At 38.5% G+C, this 15,158-nt stretch overlaps 2 protein-coding genes and 1 long non-coding RNA gene across 5 annotated transcripts; 2 read left to right on the forward strand and 1 right to left on the reverse strand.

Moving 5' to 3' along the window:
- The first annotated feature begins 1,720 nt into the window (after positions 1–1,720).
- On the forward strand, positions 1,721–3,994 carry LOC137062742 (caspase-3-like). Its single transcript, XM_067433642.1, has 4 exons — positions 1,721–2,078; positions 2,686–2,849; positions 3,302–3,434; positions 3,532–3,994. The coding sequence occupies exons 1-4, from the start codon at positions 1,853–1,855 to the stop codon at positions 3,837–3,839; spliced, it is 831 nt and encodes a 276-aa protein (XP_067289743.1). The 5' UTR covers positions 1,721–1,852; the 3' UTR covers positions 3,840–3,994.
- Positions 1,903–14,914, reverse strand: LOC137062745 (uncharacterized). Of its 3 annotated transcripts, none has more exons than XR_010901274.1 (4): positions 14,800–14,914; positions 8,258–8,363; positions 4,562–4,667; positions 1,903–2,021 (listed from the first exon to the last, which is right to left on the reverse strand). It is a non-coding gene; the product is annotated as an uncharacterized lncRNA (long non-coding RNA). The 3 variants fall into 3 exon arrangements; XR_010901273.1 differs by lacking the exon at positions 1,903–2,021 and adding an exon at positions 4,332–4,432; XR_010901272.1 differs by lacking the exon at positions 1,903–2,021 and having other exon boundaries at positions 4,366–4,667.
- On the forward strand, positions 8,345–11,234 carry LOC137062744 (caspase-7-like). Its single transcript, XM_067433643.1, has 4 exons — positions 8,345–8,564; positions 9,172–9,335; positions 10,666–10,798; positions 10,896–11,234. The coding sequence occupies exons 1-4, from the start codon at positions 8,345–8,347 to the stop codon at positions 11,201–11,203; spliced, it is 825 nt and encodes a 274-aa protein (XP_067289744.1). The 3' UTR covers positions 11,204–11,234.
- Positions 14,915–15,158: the final 244 nt, after the last annotated feature.

Below are 15,158 nucleotides of genomic sequence, written 5' to 3' on the forward strand. Positions count from 1 at the left end.
CCCTCTGCACGTGCCTGCCCTGTTCAGTCTCACACTCGGCACAGCACTTGCGATAGTACTTAGCCTAGTAATGACCAACAGTTACAGAAATCATTTCAAAGACTTAAAAGCTTTCCTGTTATCCGAATGTTTTTTTTAAATAGACTATATATTTTCTGATCTCATGTTGAAGAATAAAAAAAGGTTTGTTTTCTATATTTGTATTTATGCATAAGATATTTAGTGAAAAATGTTTAGACTTCAGTTGTCTCACCAAGTCAGAAAACAAAATGAATTTAGCCCTTTGGAAGATTCAGTTCGAAGGCCGGTAAGCGCCCTCTGGAGGAAGAACACTGTATCGCATCTTTGGGACAGATACGGATAGGCTTCTGTGCATTTCTGAATCAAGGCCACGGAACGACAGTCTCAAAACATTCCACAGGTACAAAAGCGCATATTCAGGGGCATTCTAAGAAGAACACCAATGCAAAAGACTTGTGATTTACTGTGCATTAAATTACAGGTGTGTAATTTACACATAATCAAATGTGTGTGTGGATCTCTCGCGTGCATTTGTGGATTGCTTTGTGTGTGTGGATCTCTCGCGTGCATTTGTGGATCGGTGCACGCGCATGTGGATCTCTCGCGTGCATTTGTGGATTGCTTTGTGTGTGTGGATCTCTCGCATGCATTTGTGGATTGCTTTGTGTGTGTGGATCTCTCGCGTGCATTTGTGGATTGCTTTGTGTGTGTGGATCTCTCGCATGCATTTGTGGATTGCTTTGTGTGTGTGGATCTCTCGCGTGCATTTGTGGATTGCTTTGTGTGTGTGGATCTCTCGCGTGCATTTGTGAATTGGTGCGTGCGCATGTGGATCTCTCGCGTGCATTTGTGAATTGGTGCGCGCGCATGTGGATCTCTCGCGTGCATTTGTGGATTGGTACACGCGAATGTGGATCTCTCACGTACATTTGTGGAAGGTTTAGATACTGTTTTCTCTCCATAGATAGCAAGCATTAAAGGAGCAGATCATTCCAGCAGACTGTATTCAATTTAACTGGCACTAGAATGTAGCGTAAGCGACTTTCTGTGTAAGTTAAATACGAAAGCCATTCGAGCTAGATATTTTACTTTATTAAAGTTATAAATATGGATATTTTTCTTGCACAAAACTCATCAACCGGTTCAGAAGGCCTTTATTAAACCCCCAGAGTCGCATGGATTACATTTATGATGGATGGATGCACTTTTTTGAGCTTCAAACTCAACGGATCCGGTCACTGCTATTATAAAGCTTGGAAGCATCAGGATATTTATTAATAACTCCGATTGTGTTCATCAGAAAGAAGAAAGTTGAATACACCTAAGATGGCTTGAAGGTGAGTAAATCATCGGATAATTTTCATTTTAAGCTCAACTGTTTCTTTGAACATGCCATTTTGAAGTCAAAAGACTGAAATAGTGTTTTCTTGTAAAACGTACTACAGAGATGACTTTAACCACAGAGATTAACTGTTGATAATAAAAATATACTATCTAGAAATGTTAATTGGATCTCCCCTTGTTTTCTATCCCATGACTTCAGCAAAAAGGCTGCTTTCTGCTTCCTCACAAATCTTTGCAAGTGTAAATTCCTAAAAAGTACCTAGACGTTTGATTCCCTTCAAGGCTTGCAGACATCAAGATCAAAACCTGATGGTGTTGTGTAATTAAAGTGATGACACAAAGGTATTGCCTAGGAACAAGAAAATTGCAAGTAGCCTACTTCAGAACAATGGGCAGGGCTCATACTATAAATACAGGCTGATTAACAGGCAGCTTATTCTGACACAATTTGACTGCATTGACTGAGCACTTGACAGAAGACAGAATCATGTCTTCTTGTAGATATCCCTTCACATACGCAAAGGACAAGACTGTGAAGAACAGGGCGTTAATAGTGTCTGTGGAGAACTTCTATTCAGGTGTAGATCTGAGCAGGAGGAGCGGTGTGAAGACAGACTCTCGAAGGCTTCACAAAATCCTCGCCAAACTCGGCTTCTCTGTGAACATCAAATTAGACATTGAGGCAGACGAGATCTATGAAGCATTTAAAGCAGGTAATTATATTGTTAGTCTAATAATTTAAAAGTATTTTTGCCTCTGAAGCAGAATGGACGTTTCATATCTTCTAAGTTTGCGTCTGTGTTTCTTAAGAAGCCCTCTAAGAACACATTACATAAGGTCATTTATTGGTGCCAAAGTCCATGTTTGTTAATAATAGTGTACTGCCCTCAATTATCAGCAAGCACAGATTGGGACAAACTCAGTTTTAAATTGTGCAGTTTTGTTGAAAAACATTTGATTGTAATATGCAAAGAAATTAAGATTCTTAGGGTTTGAATGACAATTTGATGTTGCTGTCAATCATGAATGAATGAATGAATGAATGAACACTAGTTCATAAACCTACTAGTTGATGACTAAAAGTCACGTAGACTGGAATCTGAAGATATATAATATGTGATATGAATGGAAGACATTATGTCATTGTAAATCAGTCCTTAGCCTCGTAAAAAAAATTACAGCCTATGAGTTTTGCCTGAAGGCAATTTATACTTTTCAACAGGAACAAATAGGTTAAAAAAAAGAACACATGAAGAACCTGTTCATTTTATTTAGTTGTACATCACTGGCTTTTTAACTAATTCTGTCCTCCATCCTCAGAGAGCGAGAAGACGGTCAAAGACTGTTTTGTGGGCATCATCTCCACTCATGGGGAGGAGGGTGTTGTGTTTGGTGCTGACGGACGTCCCGTGAAACTGGCCGAGATCTACAGCTACTTTGGAGGCCCGTCAATGGAGGACAAGAGCAAACTCTTCCTGATCCAGGTACAATTCATTCACGTACTCGGAGACAAACTCTTGTGACCTTTCATGATCTGTGTTCTGATGACTGTGTTGACATTCTATTCCATTTTATAAATCCTTTAACTGTGTGGTACTTGCATTATAATATATATATTTTTTTACTTAATCTGAATTGTATAAACTTGGTATCTTTTATGGCACTCGCTGTGAACACACACATACACAAACACAAAACATGGACATGATTAAGGTCAGATGGTCTTAAAGTGTCACATTTTGTAAAAAATTTGTGCCATAGAAAATATAGAGCAATTTTTGGGGGTTTTCTCCCACAGAATTGAAATCTTTCCCCCGGTTTAAGTCATACCTACTCCAAATAAAAACTTGTAGACATGAAATATTGATTCTGTGTTATCATTTTTTAAAGCTAGTGATTTTAATTGAATGTTTATTATCGTGACTTTCTGCTGCAGGCTTGTCGAGGTCGTGGGTTAGATGGAGGTGTGGAGGTGGAGACAGACTCTTCATCCTCAGAGGAAGAGGACAGCATGTCTGAGCTTTTTTCCATTCCTATTGACACTGCAGTTATGTACGCCACAACACCAGGTATGATCTTTTAACTAAAAAAAAACATTGTTTGCATAGTTCACAGTCAAACGCTTCACTTCTTCACTCATGTTCATGCGTCGCGTTTGTTTTGAAGGTTACGCTGCGTTCAATCATCCTCTGGGCTCGGTGTTGATTCAGACTCTCTGTGATTTGCTGGAAAAGGAAGGCAGCTCAGATCTGGAGATCACAAAACTTCTGACTCGACTGAACTACCAGGTGGCCTACAACTTCCAGTCGAGAGGGAAAGAGTTTGGCGGTAAAAAGCAGATGCCGTGCTACGTGACACGCTTTACCAGAGAAGTTTTCCCGTTCAGCAAGACGGCAGCAGATTTGAGCTTGACCTTTGCTGCCACACAACTCATCGATGAACCCAGAAGGTTACGGAAGAGCTCCATCAGCTGAAGATCGTATAACAGTGACAGACTCTAAAGAAATATGCGGTGAAGCGGCTTCTTGTTAGACAGCTATATTATCTCATTTGATGAGATAACATAACGTCAAATTAAGTTGCATCGGCAGCAGGAAGTGAGCTGTTTGTAAACGTGCAGGATGTGATCTAGTTTACAGTGTTCTTTTCAAATTTTAGGAAATTTGCTACTACTTCTTTGTCTTTCTACAGTAAAATCATATTAATATTCTGTTATTTATGTTGTTTTATTATATGTATAAATCTTAAAAGTGTTTATCTGTTATATGTGATATGCAAATAAAACCTACATTGGAGAAAACGTTTTGAAGTTCAATGACTTACTAAATTAAAAAAGTATGATCTCTGGTGCACAAAGTATTTTAATAAAATACTGATTCTGGGAAACACTGAATGCCTTTAAAACATATGTTACACCCAGTTATATGTCATAGTCATGGTTCTGTTGCTGCTGTATTTACTGAAGGCTATACTTCAAGGTGTAAGCCATTTATTACACACTGTACTTTCATGTGCTCACGTGAGATGAGCTGACAGATAATCCAGACAAGCAGGATTTCGACATGGCCTGTTGGTCACAAACACTAATGCCAGGTTTCATTTAAACATATAGAGGGATGACTATTATTTCTTTGACATGTTAAACGTTAAACGAACATCTGGAATGCGAGTAACAAATTGTCTCGTGATTCTCTACCTCCTGGAACTTCCAGATGACACTACCATTGATCATCTGAGATTGTGAGATGTGCATCATCATGTGTTGTAGTACTTCTTCCCTTGAGGTGAAGGTACCAAGGTGCCTTATCAAGAGAAACAGACATCAATGATCACAAGCAATCCGCAAGGCGGCTGCTTTCAGTTTTACAGCCATAAAGGAAAACCAGATACTAAAGGCTCACAGAGTGCAGACATTAAAAACAAGGTTTACTGTGCCATAACATTATCACTTATTGCTGATAGTTAAAAAACTGCTATACACACGCACCCACCAGGCTAGAAAAACATGTACACACATTCACACGTACGCAAGCACACACAGAGATAATGATTTGTCCTAATTCTGTTATATTTATTATTATAGTAATTATGTTAATGTATTGACTATTACATTTTTTTGGGGGGGGAGGGGGTGTCCAAAAACAAGGGCATTACCTGCTTTCTGATCTCTGAAAAAAATGCCTCATGTTAACTACGCATTTACATTTTTCCCTTTGTTTTATTGCTTTTGTGTGTGCTCTACACATTGTGTTGGGAGCCCTGTTTGATTTTAGATCTGTGAATAGATACCAGCTCAAGTAATTGCATGGATTTAATGCTGTTGTTGCATTTGATATTTAAAGTTTTCACCTATATTTCTTTTTTAAAGGATGACTTTCCAAATATAAGGAGATGGTGGACACTACTTCTCTAACTTTGGAGTTTTCTCTGAAAGGTACACTATGTTGGCAAAAAGTTTTGGGACGTCTGGCTTTACATGCACATGGACTTCAATGACATCCCATTCTTAATCTGTAGGGTTTAATATGGAGTTGGCACCCTTTGCAGCTATAACAGCTTCAACTCTTCTGGGAAGGTTTAGGAGTGTGTTTATGGGCATTTTTGACCATTCTTCTAGAAGCCCATTTGTGAGGTCAGGCCCTGATGTTGGACGAGAAGGCCTGGCTCACAGTCTCCGCTCTAATTCATCCCAAAGGTGTTCTATCGGGTTGAGGTCAGGACTCTGTGCAGGCCAGTCAAGTTCCTCCACACTAAACTCGCTCATCGGTGTCTTTATGAACCTTGCTTTGTGCACTGGTGTGCAATCATGCTGGAACAGGAGGGGGCCATCCCCAAACTGTTCCCACAAAGATGGGAGCATGAAAATGTCCAAACTGTCTTGGTATGCTGAAGCATTAAGAGTTTGTTTCACTGAAACTAATGGGCCAAGCCCAACCCCTGAAAAACATCCACACACCATAATCCCCCATCCACCAAACTTTACACTTGGCACAATGCAATCAGGCAAGTACTGTTCTCCTGGCAACCGCCAAATCCACTCATCCATAAAGCTGGGCATACACGGTGCGATTTCTATGGGTTTTCAGCAAGGTTACCTACTCACACTGTACAAGTAGATCGCATGCGATGTAAAGCCAAAACTCATGATTGATGTGCTCTCACTGTGCGGTCACTGTACGGGTGAAAAATGCGCAATAAAACCCCCGTGGCGATGACAGACCCTGGTGTATTATAGAGAGGTAAATGCATCAGCTATTGATATCAAGAGTATTTAGAATTTATGTATAAAGTTATTATTATTATTAGAGTAGGCCTCTAATTTATTTAAGAAAATAAATAAGAAAGAAAATAAGGCAATAGGCTACGTTATCAGTATGTTGAATTACATTTATCTCTCGTTGTCTGAAAATATGCGCCGAAAGCTTGTCAGATTTTACTTTAACTTTCTGTAGTGAATAATGGACTGGGTTTGAGACTGCGTTTAAACTGCGCATTGCGTGATATCCACTGACTCGCGTTCATGAAGAAAAAGAACACATTGCAACATGACATTGTGTCAAGATGGACATGGTTAAATATTAATTAATATTAAAAAAATAAAAATAAAATGTGAAAGTAAAACAAGTAAATTAATGATCAACAAGCTAAATGAATAAGATGCACTGGATATATACAACACAAACTGGAGTCACAACAGTTTACTTAATTTCTGCTATTTGATAGCTGCCTAAATAAGTAAAGATCTCCCTCTTTTCGTTTTCTTCCTTAATGCTTTTAAAAATGAAATGGTTGAACTTCTGCTTTGGCGCAGGCGCAGTGAGGGGAAATAGGGCAATCAGTTCATGGCTTTGCTTCAACTGTGCGATAACCTCACGAGGGGCGAGCAGAATTTCTGACACGCCAGAAATTCATCCGACCATCCGATTCCCGATCGTGAGAGGTTTGTCGCTCTCTCGTTTCCCCCTGTACACTGCACGAACACCTCATGACAAATGACGCACGATAAACCTGAAAATCGGCCCGACCCAAAAAAGAGTCGCACGAGTCAGAATTCGGCTCGAAATCGGACGAAAATCGCACAGTGTATGCCCAGCTTAAGATTGCCAGACAGAGAAGTGATTTGTCACTCCAGAGAACACGTCTCCTCTGTTCTAGAGTTCAGTGCCGGCGTGCTTTTGAAAATACTCATGTTCTCTCACGATTTACTCACCCTCAAGTTTTTCGGGCTAAACTTCTATGAATTTCTTTGTTCTGGTGAACATAAAATATATTTTGAAGAATGTTGCAAACCAATGTGGGTCCCCATTGACTTCCATATTATGAAAAAAAAACAACAAAATGGAAGTCAATGGGGACTACAAACTATATGGTGAGCCACATTCTTTAAAATATCTTCAACAGCACAAAGAAACTCATACAGGTTTAGTCAGAACAACTTGAGGAAGTGTAAAGTTTCATTTTTGAGTGAACTATCCCTTCAAATTAAAGTGTCATGTGTGTGTTAATTCCCAAGCCAATCGCGCTTTACTGCGATCAAACCTTCTAAGTAATGTACTGCAATAAATCCAAACATGGATCTCGACTATGAATATTTATTCATAATACTTATTACATAATACATAATATTTATTGCACTAACGCAACTCTGCGTGACAATACATAGTCGCTTTTTTGCTGTTGTTTTGGAATTACTATGGGGAATTTCACTGTTAAAAAAAAAAAAAAAATCAGGAAACTAAGTAAAATAAACCATGAGTTGACATTCTGTAGATTTGTGCATATATGAAAGTGCAAAAACTCTGATAAAATGTATCTCAATGAGAATCCTTTCTCGAATGACAATAATCGCTGTGATTATATTTGAGCAAAATAATTGTTAACGTATTATCATGTTAACCATTATGCAGCATGACCAAAACGTGAGTTTTCACTGACTAAAATAACCATACTTTTAGTCTACTAAACAAAAACAGAACCGGGTTGGCTAAATATGATAAAAACCTAAAAATGCATTTGACTGGACCTAAGACTAAATTTAAAAACAGCTGATGAAATCTAAACTTCACTGGAAAGTACAGTGTTGAGTTGTAAATCATGCTGCCTGTCTACTGTGTACATTTCCACCCTTCCTCAGCGCAAATAAAGGTGTGCTCCCACCTCTTATTATAATTTTTTTTACATCATTAGTTATCAACAAACCATTGTTGGTAAAATAAAAGATTATTACAAGCACCTATAAAGGTAGTTAATCACCTTTTTATGTGCTAAATCTGAATTGTCTGGGAACTGCCAGTGTTGCGTAGCTCAGACTGATGACTGTTAAACCGGAAGGAAACTCCATATATGGCTATACAGACAGACAGTAAATGAGCCTCAATAAGGCTGGACTCACATGTTATGATGTTGAGACAGACTCTCCTTATGCTCACACCATTTTTGACTGTATTATTCCTCAGTGTTTGACAGAAGAGGGATAAAGATGTCTGTCTGTAGATATCCTTTCACAGAAAACAAGAAGATGAAGAACAGGGCGTTAATAGTGTCTGTGGGGAAGTTCAATCCAGGTGTAGATCTGAGCAGGAGGATCGGTGTGAAGACAGACTCTCAAAGGCTTCACAAAATCCTCGCCAAACTCGGCTTCTCTGTGAACATCAAATTTGACATTGAGGCAGACGAGATCTATGAAGCATTTAAAGCAGGTAATTATATTGTTAGTCTAATCATTTGAAAGTATTTTGCCTCTGAAGCAGAATGGACGTTTCATATCTGCTAAGTTTGCGTCTGTGTTTCTTAAGAAGCCCTGTAAGAACACATTACATAAGGTCATTTATTGGTGCCTAAGTCCATGTTTGTTAATAATAGTGTACTGCCCTCAATTATCAGCAAGCACAGATTGGGACAAACTCGGTTTTAAATTGTGCAGTTTTGTTGAAAAACATTTGATTGTAGTATGCAAAGAAATTAAGATTCTTAGGGTTTGAATGACAATTTGATGTTGCTGTCAATCATGAATGAATGAACGAATGAATGAACACTAGTTCCTATAAACCTACTAGTTGATGACTAAATGTCACGTAGACTGGAATCTGAAGATATATAATATGTGATATGAATGGAAGACATTATGTCATTGTAAATCAGTCCTTAGCCTCGTAAAAAAATTACAGCCTATGAGTTTTGCCTGAAGGCAATTTATACTTTTCAAAAGGAACAAATAGTTAAAAAAAAAGAACACATGAAGAACCTGTTCATTTTATTTAGTTATACATCACTGGCTTTTTAACTAATTCTGTCCTCCATCCTCAGAGAGCGAGAAGACGGTCAAAGACTGTTTTGTGGGCATCATCTCCACTCATGGGGAGGAGGGTGTTGTGTTTGGTGCTGACGGACGTCCCGTGAAACTGGCCGAGATCTACAGCTACTTTGGAGGCCCGTCAATGGAGGACAAGAGCAAACTCTTCCTGATCCAGGTACAAGTCACAAAAAATGTACTCAGAGACAAACTCTTGTGATCTTTCAAGTTCTTGCTTACAGCCTTTGTTTCAACACGTATCAATGGCTCTTGAAAAGTACATTCCAGTTTTGAATTCCTTTTGCCCTATAATTTGCTTGGTTAATTTTTTTTATTATTTATTTTTACATATTTTACTTTAATTGGAATTAGAAAACCCTAATGACATACGGGACAAATATATTATATATATATATTATATACCGATCGGGCATAACATTATGACCGGTGAAGTGTATAACACTTATTATCTCTTCATCACGGCACATGTTAGTGGGTGGGATATATTAGGCAGCCAGTAAACATTTTGTGCTCAAAGTTGTTAGAAGCAGGAAAAATGGTCAAGCGTAAGGATTTGAGCAAGTTTGTGATGGCTAAACGACTGGGTCAGAGCATCTCCAAAACTGCAGCTCTTTTGGGGTGTTCCCGGTCTGCAGTGTTCAGTATCTATCAAAAGTGGTCTAAGGAAGGAACAGAGGAGAACTAGTGACAGGGCTATGGGTGGCCAAGGCTCATTGATGCACGTGGGGAGTGAAGGCTGGCCCGTGTGGTCCGATCAAACAGACGAGATACTGTAGCTCAAATTGCTCAAGAAGTTAATGCTGGTTCTGATAGAAAGGTGTCAGCATACACAGTGCATCACAGTTTGTTATGTATTGTAATGGACAGCCACAGACCAGTCAGGGTGCCCATGCTGACCCCTGTCCACTCCCGAAAGGGCCAACAGTGGGCACGTGCACATCAGAACTGGGCCACAGAGCAGTGGAAGAAGGTGACCTGGGCTGATGAATCCCATTTTCTTTTACATTACATGGATGGCAAGGTGTGTGTGCATCGCTTACCTGGGGAACACATGGCACCAGGATGCACTATGGGAAGAAGGCACTTTTTTTGGGGGGGGGTGAATTATTCCTTTAAGTGATATATATGTTTGCAGGGATCAGTAAAATGTAACAAAACTTGGTGACTTTTGTGGCACTTGCTATGTGAACACAAAAAAATTGTGGACACGATTCATAAAGGCTAAAAGTCTTTTGAAAAAAGTCACATTTCTACTGTTCATGCTAAAAAATGAGCGCCATAGGAAATAAATGGGAAATCCGAAACTATACAGCAGTTTTTTGGGTTTGCTCACAGAGCTGTAGAAATCTTTCCTTTGGTTATGGCATGACTACTTTTTCAAAAGAATCTGTAGTCAAGAATTATAATACATTTTAAGTTTTTATAGATATTATTCTTAAAGCTAGTGATTTTAATTGAATGTTTATTATCGTGACTTTCTGCTGCAGGCTTGTCGAGGTCATGGGTTAGATGGAGGTGTGGAGGTGGAGACAGACTCTTCATCCTCAGAGGAAGAGGACAGCATGTCTGAGCTTTTTTCCATTCCTATTGACACTGCAGTTATGTACGCCACAACACCAGGTATGATCTTTTAACAAAAAAAAAACATCGTTTGCATAGTTCACAGTCAAACGCTTCACTTCTTCACTCATGTTCATGCGTCGCATTTGTTTTGAAGGTTACGCTGCGTTCAATCATCCTCTGGGATCGGTGTTGATTCAGACTCTCTGTGATTTGCTGGAAAAGGAAGGCAGCTCAGATCTGGAGATCACAAAACTTCTGACTCGACTGAACTACCAGGTGGCCTACAACTTCCAGCCCAGAGGGAAAGAGTACAGCGGTAAAAAGCAGATGCCGTGCTTCGTGACACGCTTTACCAGAGAAGTTTTCCCGTTCAGCAAGACGGCAGCAGATTTGAGCTTGACCTTTGCTGCCACACAACTCGTCGATGAACCCAGAAGGTTACGGAAGAGCTCCATCAGCTGAAGATCGTATAACAGAGACAGACTCTAAAGAATCTGATGGGGAAATTGCTTTATCAGTTAAACTTCTATATAACATCTCTCAAAGTATCTCACCAGAGACTGATAATGAAGCCATTGACATCGGGTCACGTAAAGTTTCATCTCAAGCAGGAAGTGAGCGTTTGGGAAAGTTCCCAGATCATGACCTGTGTTTAAATAATGCTATTTACTAATTAAACACAGGTTTAATTAGTTAAAATCTATTTATGTCTCTCTCTCTCTCTCTCTCTCTCTCTCTCTCTATATATATATATATATATATATATATACTTGTATTTAATATTTATTCATTACACAGACTGATATATTTCAAATGTTTATTTCTTTTAATTGACATTTGACATCTAAGGAACTGACATCTAAGGAAAATCCCAAAATTCAGTATCTCAGAAAATTTGAATATTGTGAAAAGCTTCAATATTGTAGACACCTGGCGCCACACTCTAATCAGCTAATTAACTCAAAACACCGGCAAAGGCCATTAAATGGTCTCTCAGTCTAGTTAATATTAATTTTAATAGAGAGGCGAAGGGAAGGAAAAGATGTGATAGAAAAAAGTGTACAAGCAATAGGAATAACTGCACCCTGGAGAGGATTGTGAAACAAAACCCATTAAAAATGTGGGGGAGATTCACAAAGAGTGGACTGCAGCTGGAGTCAGTGCTTTAAGAACCACTACGCACAGACGTATGCAAGACATGAGTTTCAGCTGTCGCATTCCTTGTGTCAAACCACTCTTGAAAAACAGACATCGTCAGAAGCCTGTTGCTTGGGCTAAAGAAAAAAAGGACTGCTGAGTGGTCCAAAGCTATATTCTCTGATGAAAGTAAATTTTGAATTTCCTTTAGAAGTCAAGGTCCCAGAGTCTGGAAGAAGAGAGGAGATGCACACAATCCCCGTTGCTTGAGGTCCAGTGTAAACTTTCCACAGTCAGTGATGGTTTGGGGTGCCATGTCATCTGCTGCTGTTGGTCCACTGTGTGAGGTCCAAGGTCAACGCAGCCATATATACCAGGAAGTTTTAAAGCACTTCATGCTTCCTGCTGCTGACCAACTTTATGGAGATGTAGATTTAGTTTTCTAACAGGACTTGGCACCTGCACACAGTACCAAAGCAACCAGTACCTGATTTAAGGATCATGGTATCCCTGTTCTTAATTGGCCAGCAAACTCGCCTGACCTTAACCCCATAGAAAAATCTATGGGATATTGTGAAGAGAAAGATGCGATATGCCAGACCCAACGATGCAGAAGAGCTGAAGGCCACTATCAGAGCAACCTGGGCTCTCAGAACACCTGAGCAGTGCCACAGACTGATCGACTCCATGCCACGCCACACTGCTGCAGTAATTCAGGCAAAAGGAGTCCCAACTAAAGTATTGAGTACTGTGCATGCTCACACTTTTCATGTTCATACTTTTTTGAGTTGGCCAAATTTCTAAAAATACTTTCTTTGTATTGGTCTTAAGTAATATTCTAATTTTCTGAGATACTGAATTTGGGATTTTCCTTAGTTGTCAGTTATAATCATCACATAAAAAGAAATAAACATTTGAAATATATCAGTTTGTTTGTATGAATGAATATAATATACAAGTTAGACTTTTTGAATGGAATTAGTGAAATAAACTTTTTGATGTTATTCAAATTATATTGTGTTTGTGTTTGTGTGTGTGGACATGTTTTTCTATCCTAGTGGGGATTTCAACCTGAATGCACAGACTCATGGAGACTCGTGTCTCTGTGGGGAGATAAATTAAAGTTTTCATGGGTACAAAAGCCTATAAATCATACAGAATGAGTTCTTTTGAAAATTAGAACATTTTGTTTGATGGGTAGGTGTAGAGTAAGGGGATAGAATATACGGTTTGTGCAGTATAAAATCCCATTACGTCTATGATGAGTCCTCAGAAAGATGGCGTATGTGTGTGTCTTATTTTTATTATGTATATCATCTACCGTTTTAGCGTTGGGGTCGATACGATTTTTTTGAAAAAAGTACCTAATGCTCACCAAAAATAAAATAAAAAGATTTATATTGTGAAACATTATTCCAATCTAAAATATTTTTTTCTATATTAAAATTTTTCAAATGTAATTCATTCCTTGGTTTCAAAGCTGGTTTTCAGCATCATTACTCCAGTCTTCAGTGTCACACGATCCGTCAGAATTCATTCTATACTGACTTGTTGCTCAATAAGATTTTTAATTATAAAAGTGTGCTGCTTAATAATTTTGTGGAAACGGTAATGCATATTTTTCAGGATTCTTAGATAAATAGAAAGTTTAAAAGAACAGCTTTTATTTGAAACAGAAATCTTTTGTAACATCATAAATGTCCTTAATGTACTGACACCAAACAAGGAGTGATTCAAGTGTAATTGAAAAAGTTTGCTAGTGTTAAACATTTTAAAATACTTTTGTGTAAAAAAAATCTGATTGATAATAAAATTCTTCTATTTTATGTGGCAAAATGTGGAAGCGCAATAACTTAATAGACATAATTAAATAACATGAAGCAATTTTGTATGGTTTTAAACACATAAGGTATGATGCACCAGCCATTTTATAGAATGACCGAAAACGAATGTGATCACATGCTGGCTGTCTTCAAAATGAAACTAAAACAAATGTTCAGCTGTCTGTGACTCAGATTAAGTAATCGCGCGTACTTTGCCCTTGCTATATAGGTGTGTGCAGGATATTGCACACAAAATAAATGCAAAGTGGCAGCAGATCCAGACATGCAGGATTTCATCAGTGCACACGGCCTGTTGATCAAGAATGCTGCCATCTGAAAATACTTCACTTATATATATATATATATATATATATATATATATATATATATATATATATTCTTAACTACTTAAGCATCATCTGTGCTCATTCAAATGCATATATATATATATATATATATATATATATATATATATATATATATATATACATATATGTGTGTGTGTGTGTGTGTGTGTGTGTGTGTGTGTGTGTGTGTGTGTGTGCCCTTGTTTATATCACAGTGCGGGGACCAAATGTCCCCATAAAGATAGTAAAACCTGAGATCACCTACATTGTGGGAACCAGTCAGCGGTTACCACTTTTCAAAATGCTTATAAACAGGATGCAACATACAGGATGAGTTTTTTTGAGAAAGTTAAAATGCAGAATGTTTCCTGTGATGGGTAGGTTTAGGGGCAGGGGCAGTGTAGGGGGATTGAAAATACAGTTTCGTACGGTATAAAAACCATTACGTCTATGGAGAGTCCCCACAAAGATAGTGAACCAGACATTTGTGTGTTTGTGTTCTTTAAATGTTCTATTCATTAAAAAGAATGATTCATTTTAAGATTATTGCAATATATTCTAGATGTTTTTATTTGTATTTGATTGAACAAAATATAAACCTGAATTGACTGCTGTTGATGCCCATTGTGATAATTTGCGTCGTTACAACACGTTTCTGTCACGAAAAGTTAAAAACAATGTGTTCAGTGGATTGTAGCTATCTTTTGGTTTGGGCAACAATGGAGGAAAAGATATCCATTCAGAAACTTACCGTGACCAGAGCCACTATGAGATTTACCTCATAAATCCGGATGCGCCAGCAAGTGCACGTGGAAACCATAGGTGCAAACTAGAATGCATAAATCCGGCCCTGTGAGCAAACTGACCGTGACAGGAGTGTGACAACTAGCCCCGGTTTCCACGGGCATCTTAAGACAACGCCGCCATCTGCAGGCGGAAACGGGCTAACTCTACTGCCTGACACCATTTATATTTATGTCTGCAACTAGAGGGCGGTGTCGTAGCACACAAATATTAATTTATCATTTTACAAATATCACATTGTTAAAAATGTAACAGGTTTTTTGGTAGGAATGAAAAATAAAATGGATCATTTCCTGCTAGCACTGG

Source organism: Pseudorasbora parva, chromosome 23 (genome assembly GCF_024679245.1).
Source record: "Pseudorasbora parva isolate DD20220531a chromosome 23, ASM2467924v1, whole genome shotgun sequence".
In the NCBI taxonomy this organism is placed as follows: domain Eukaryota; kingdom Metazoa; phylum Chordata; class Actinopteri; order Cypriniformes; family Gobionidae; genus Pseudorasbora; species Pseudorasbora parva.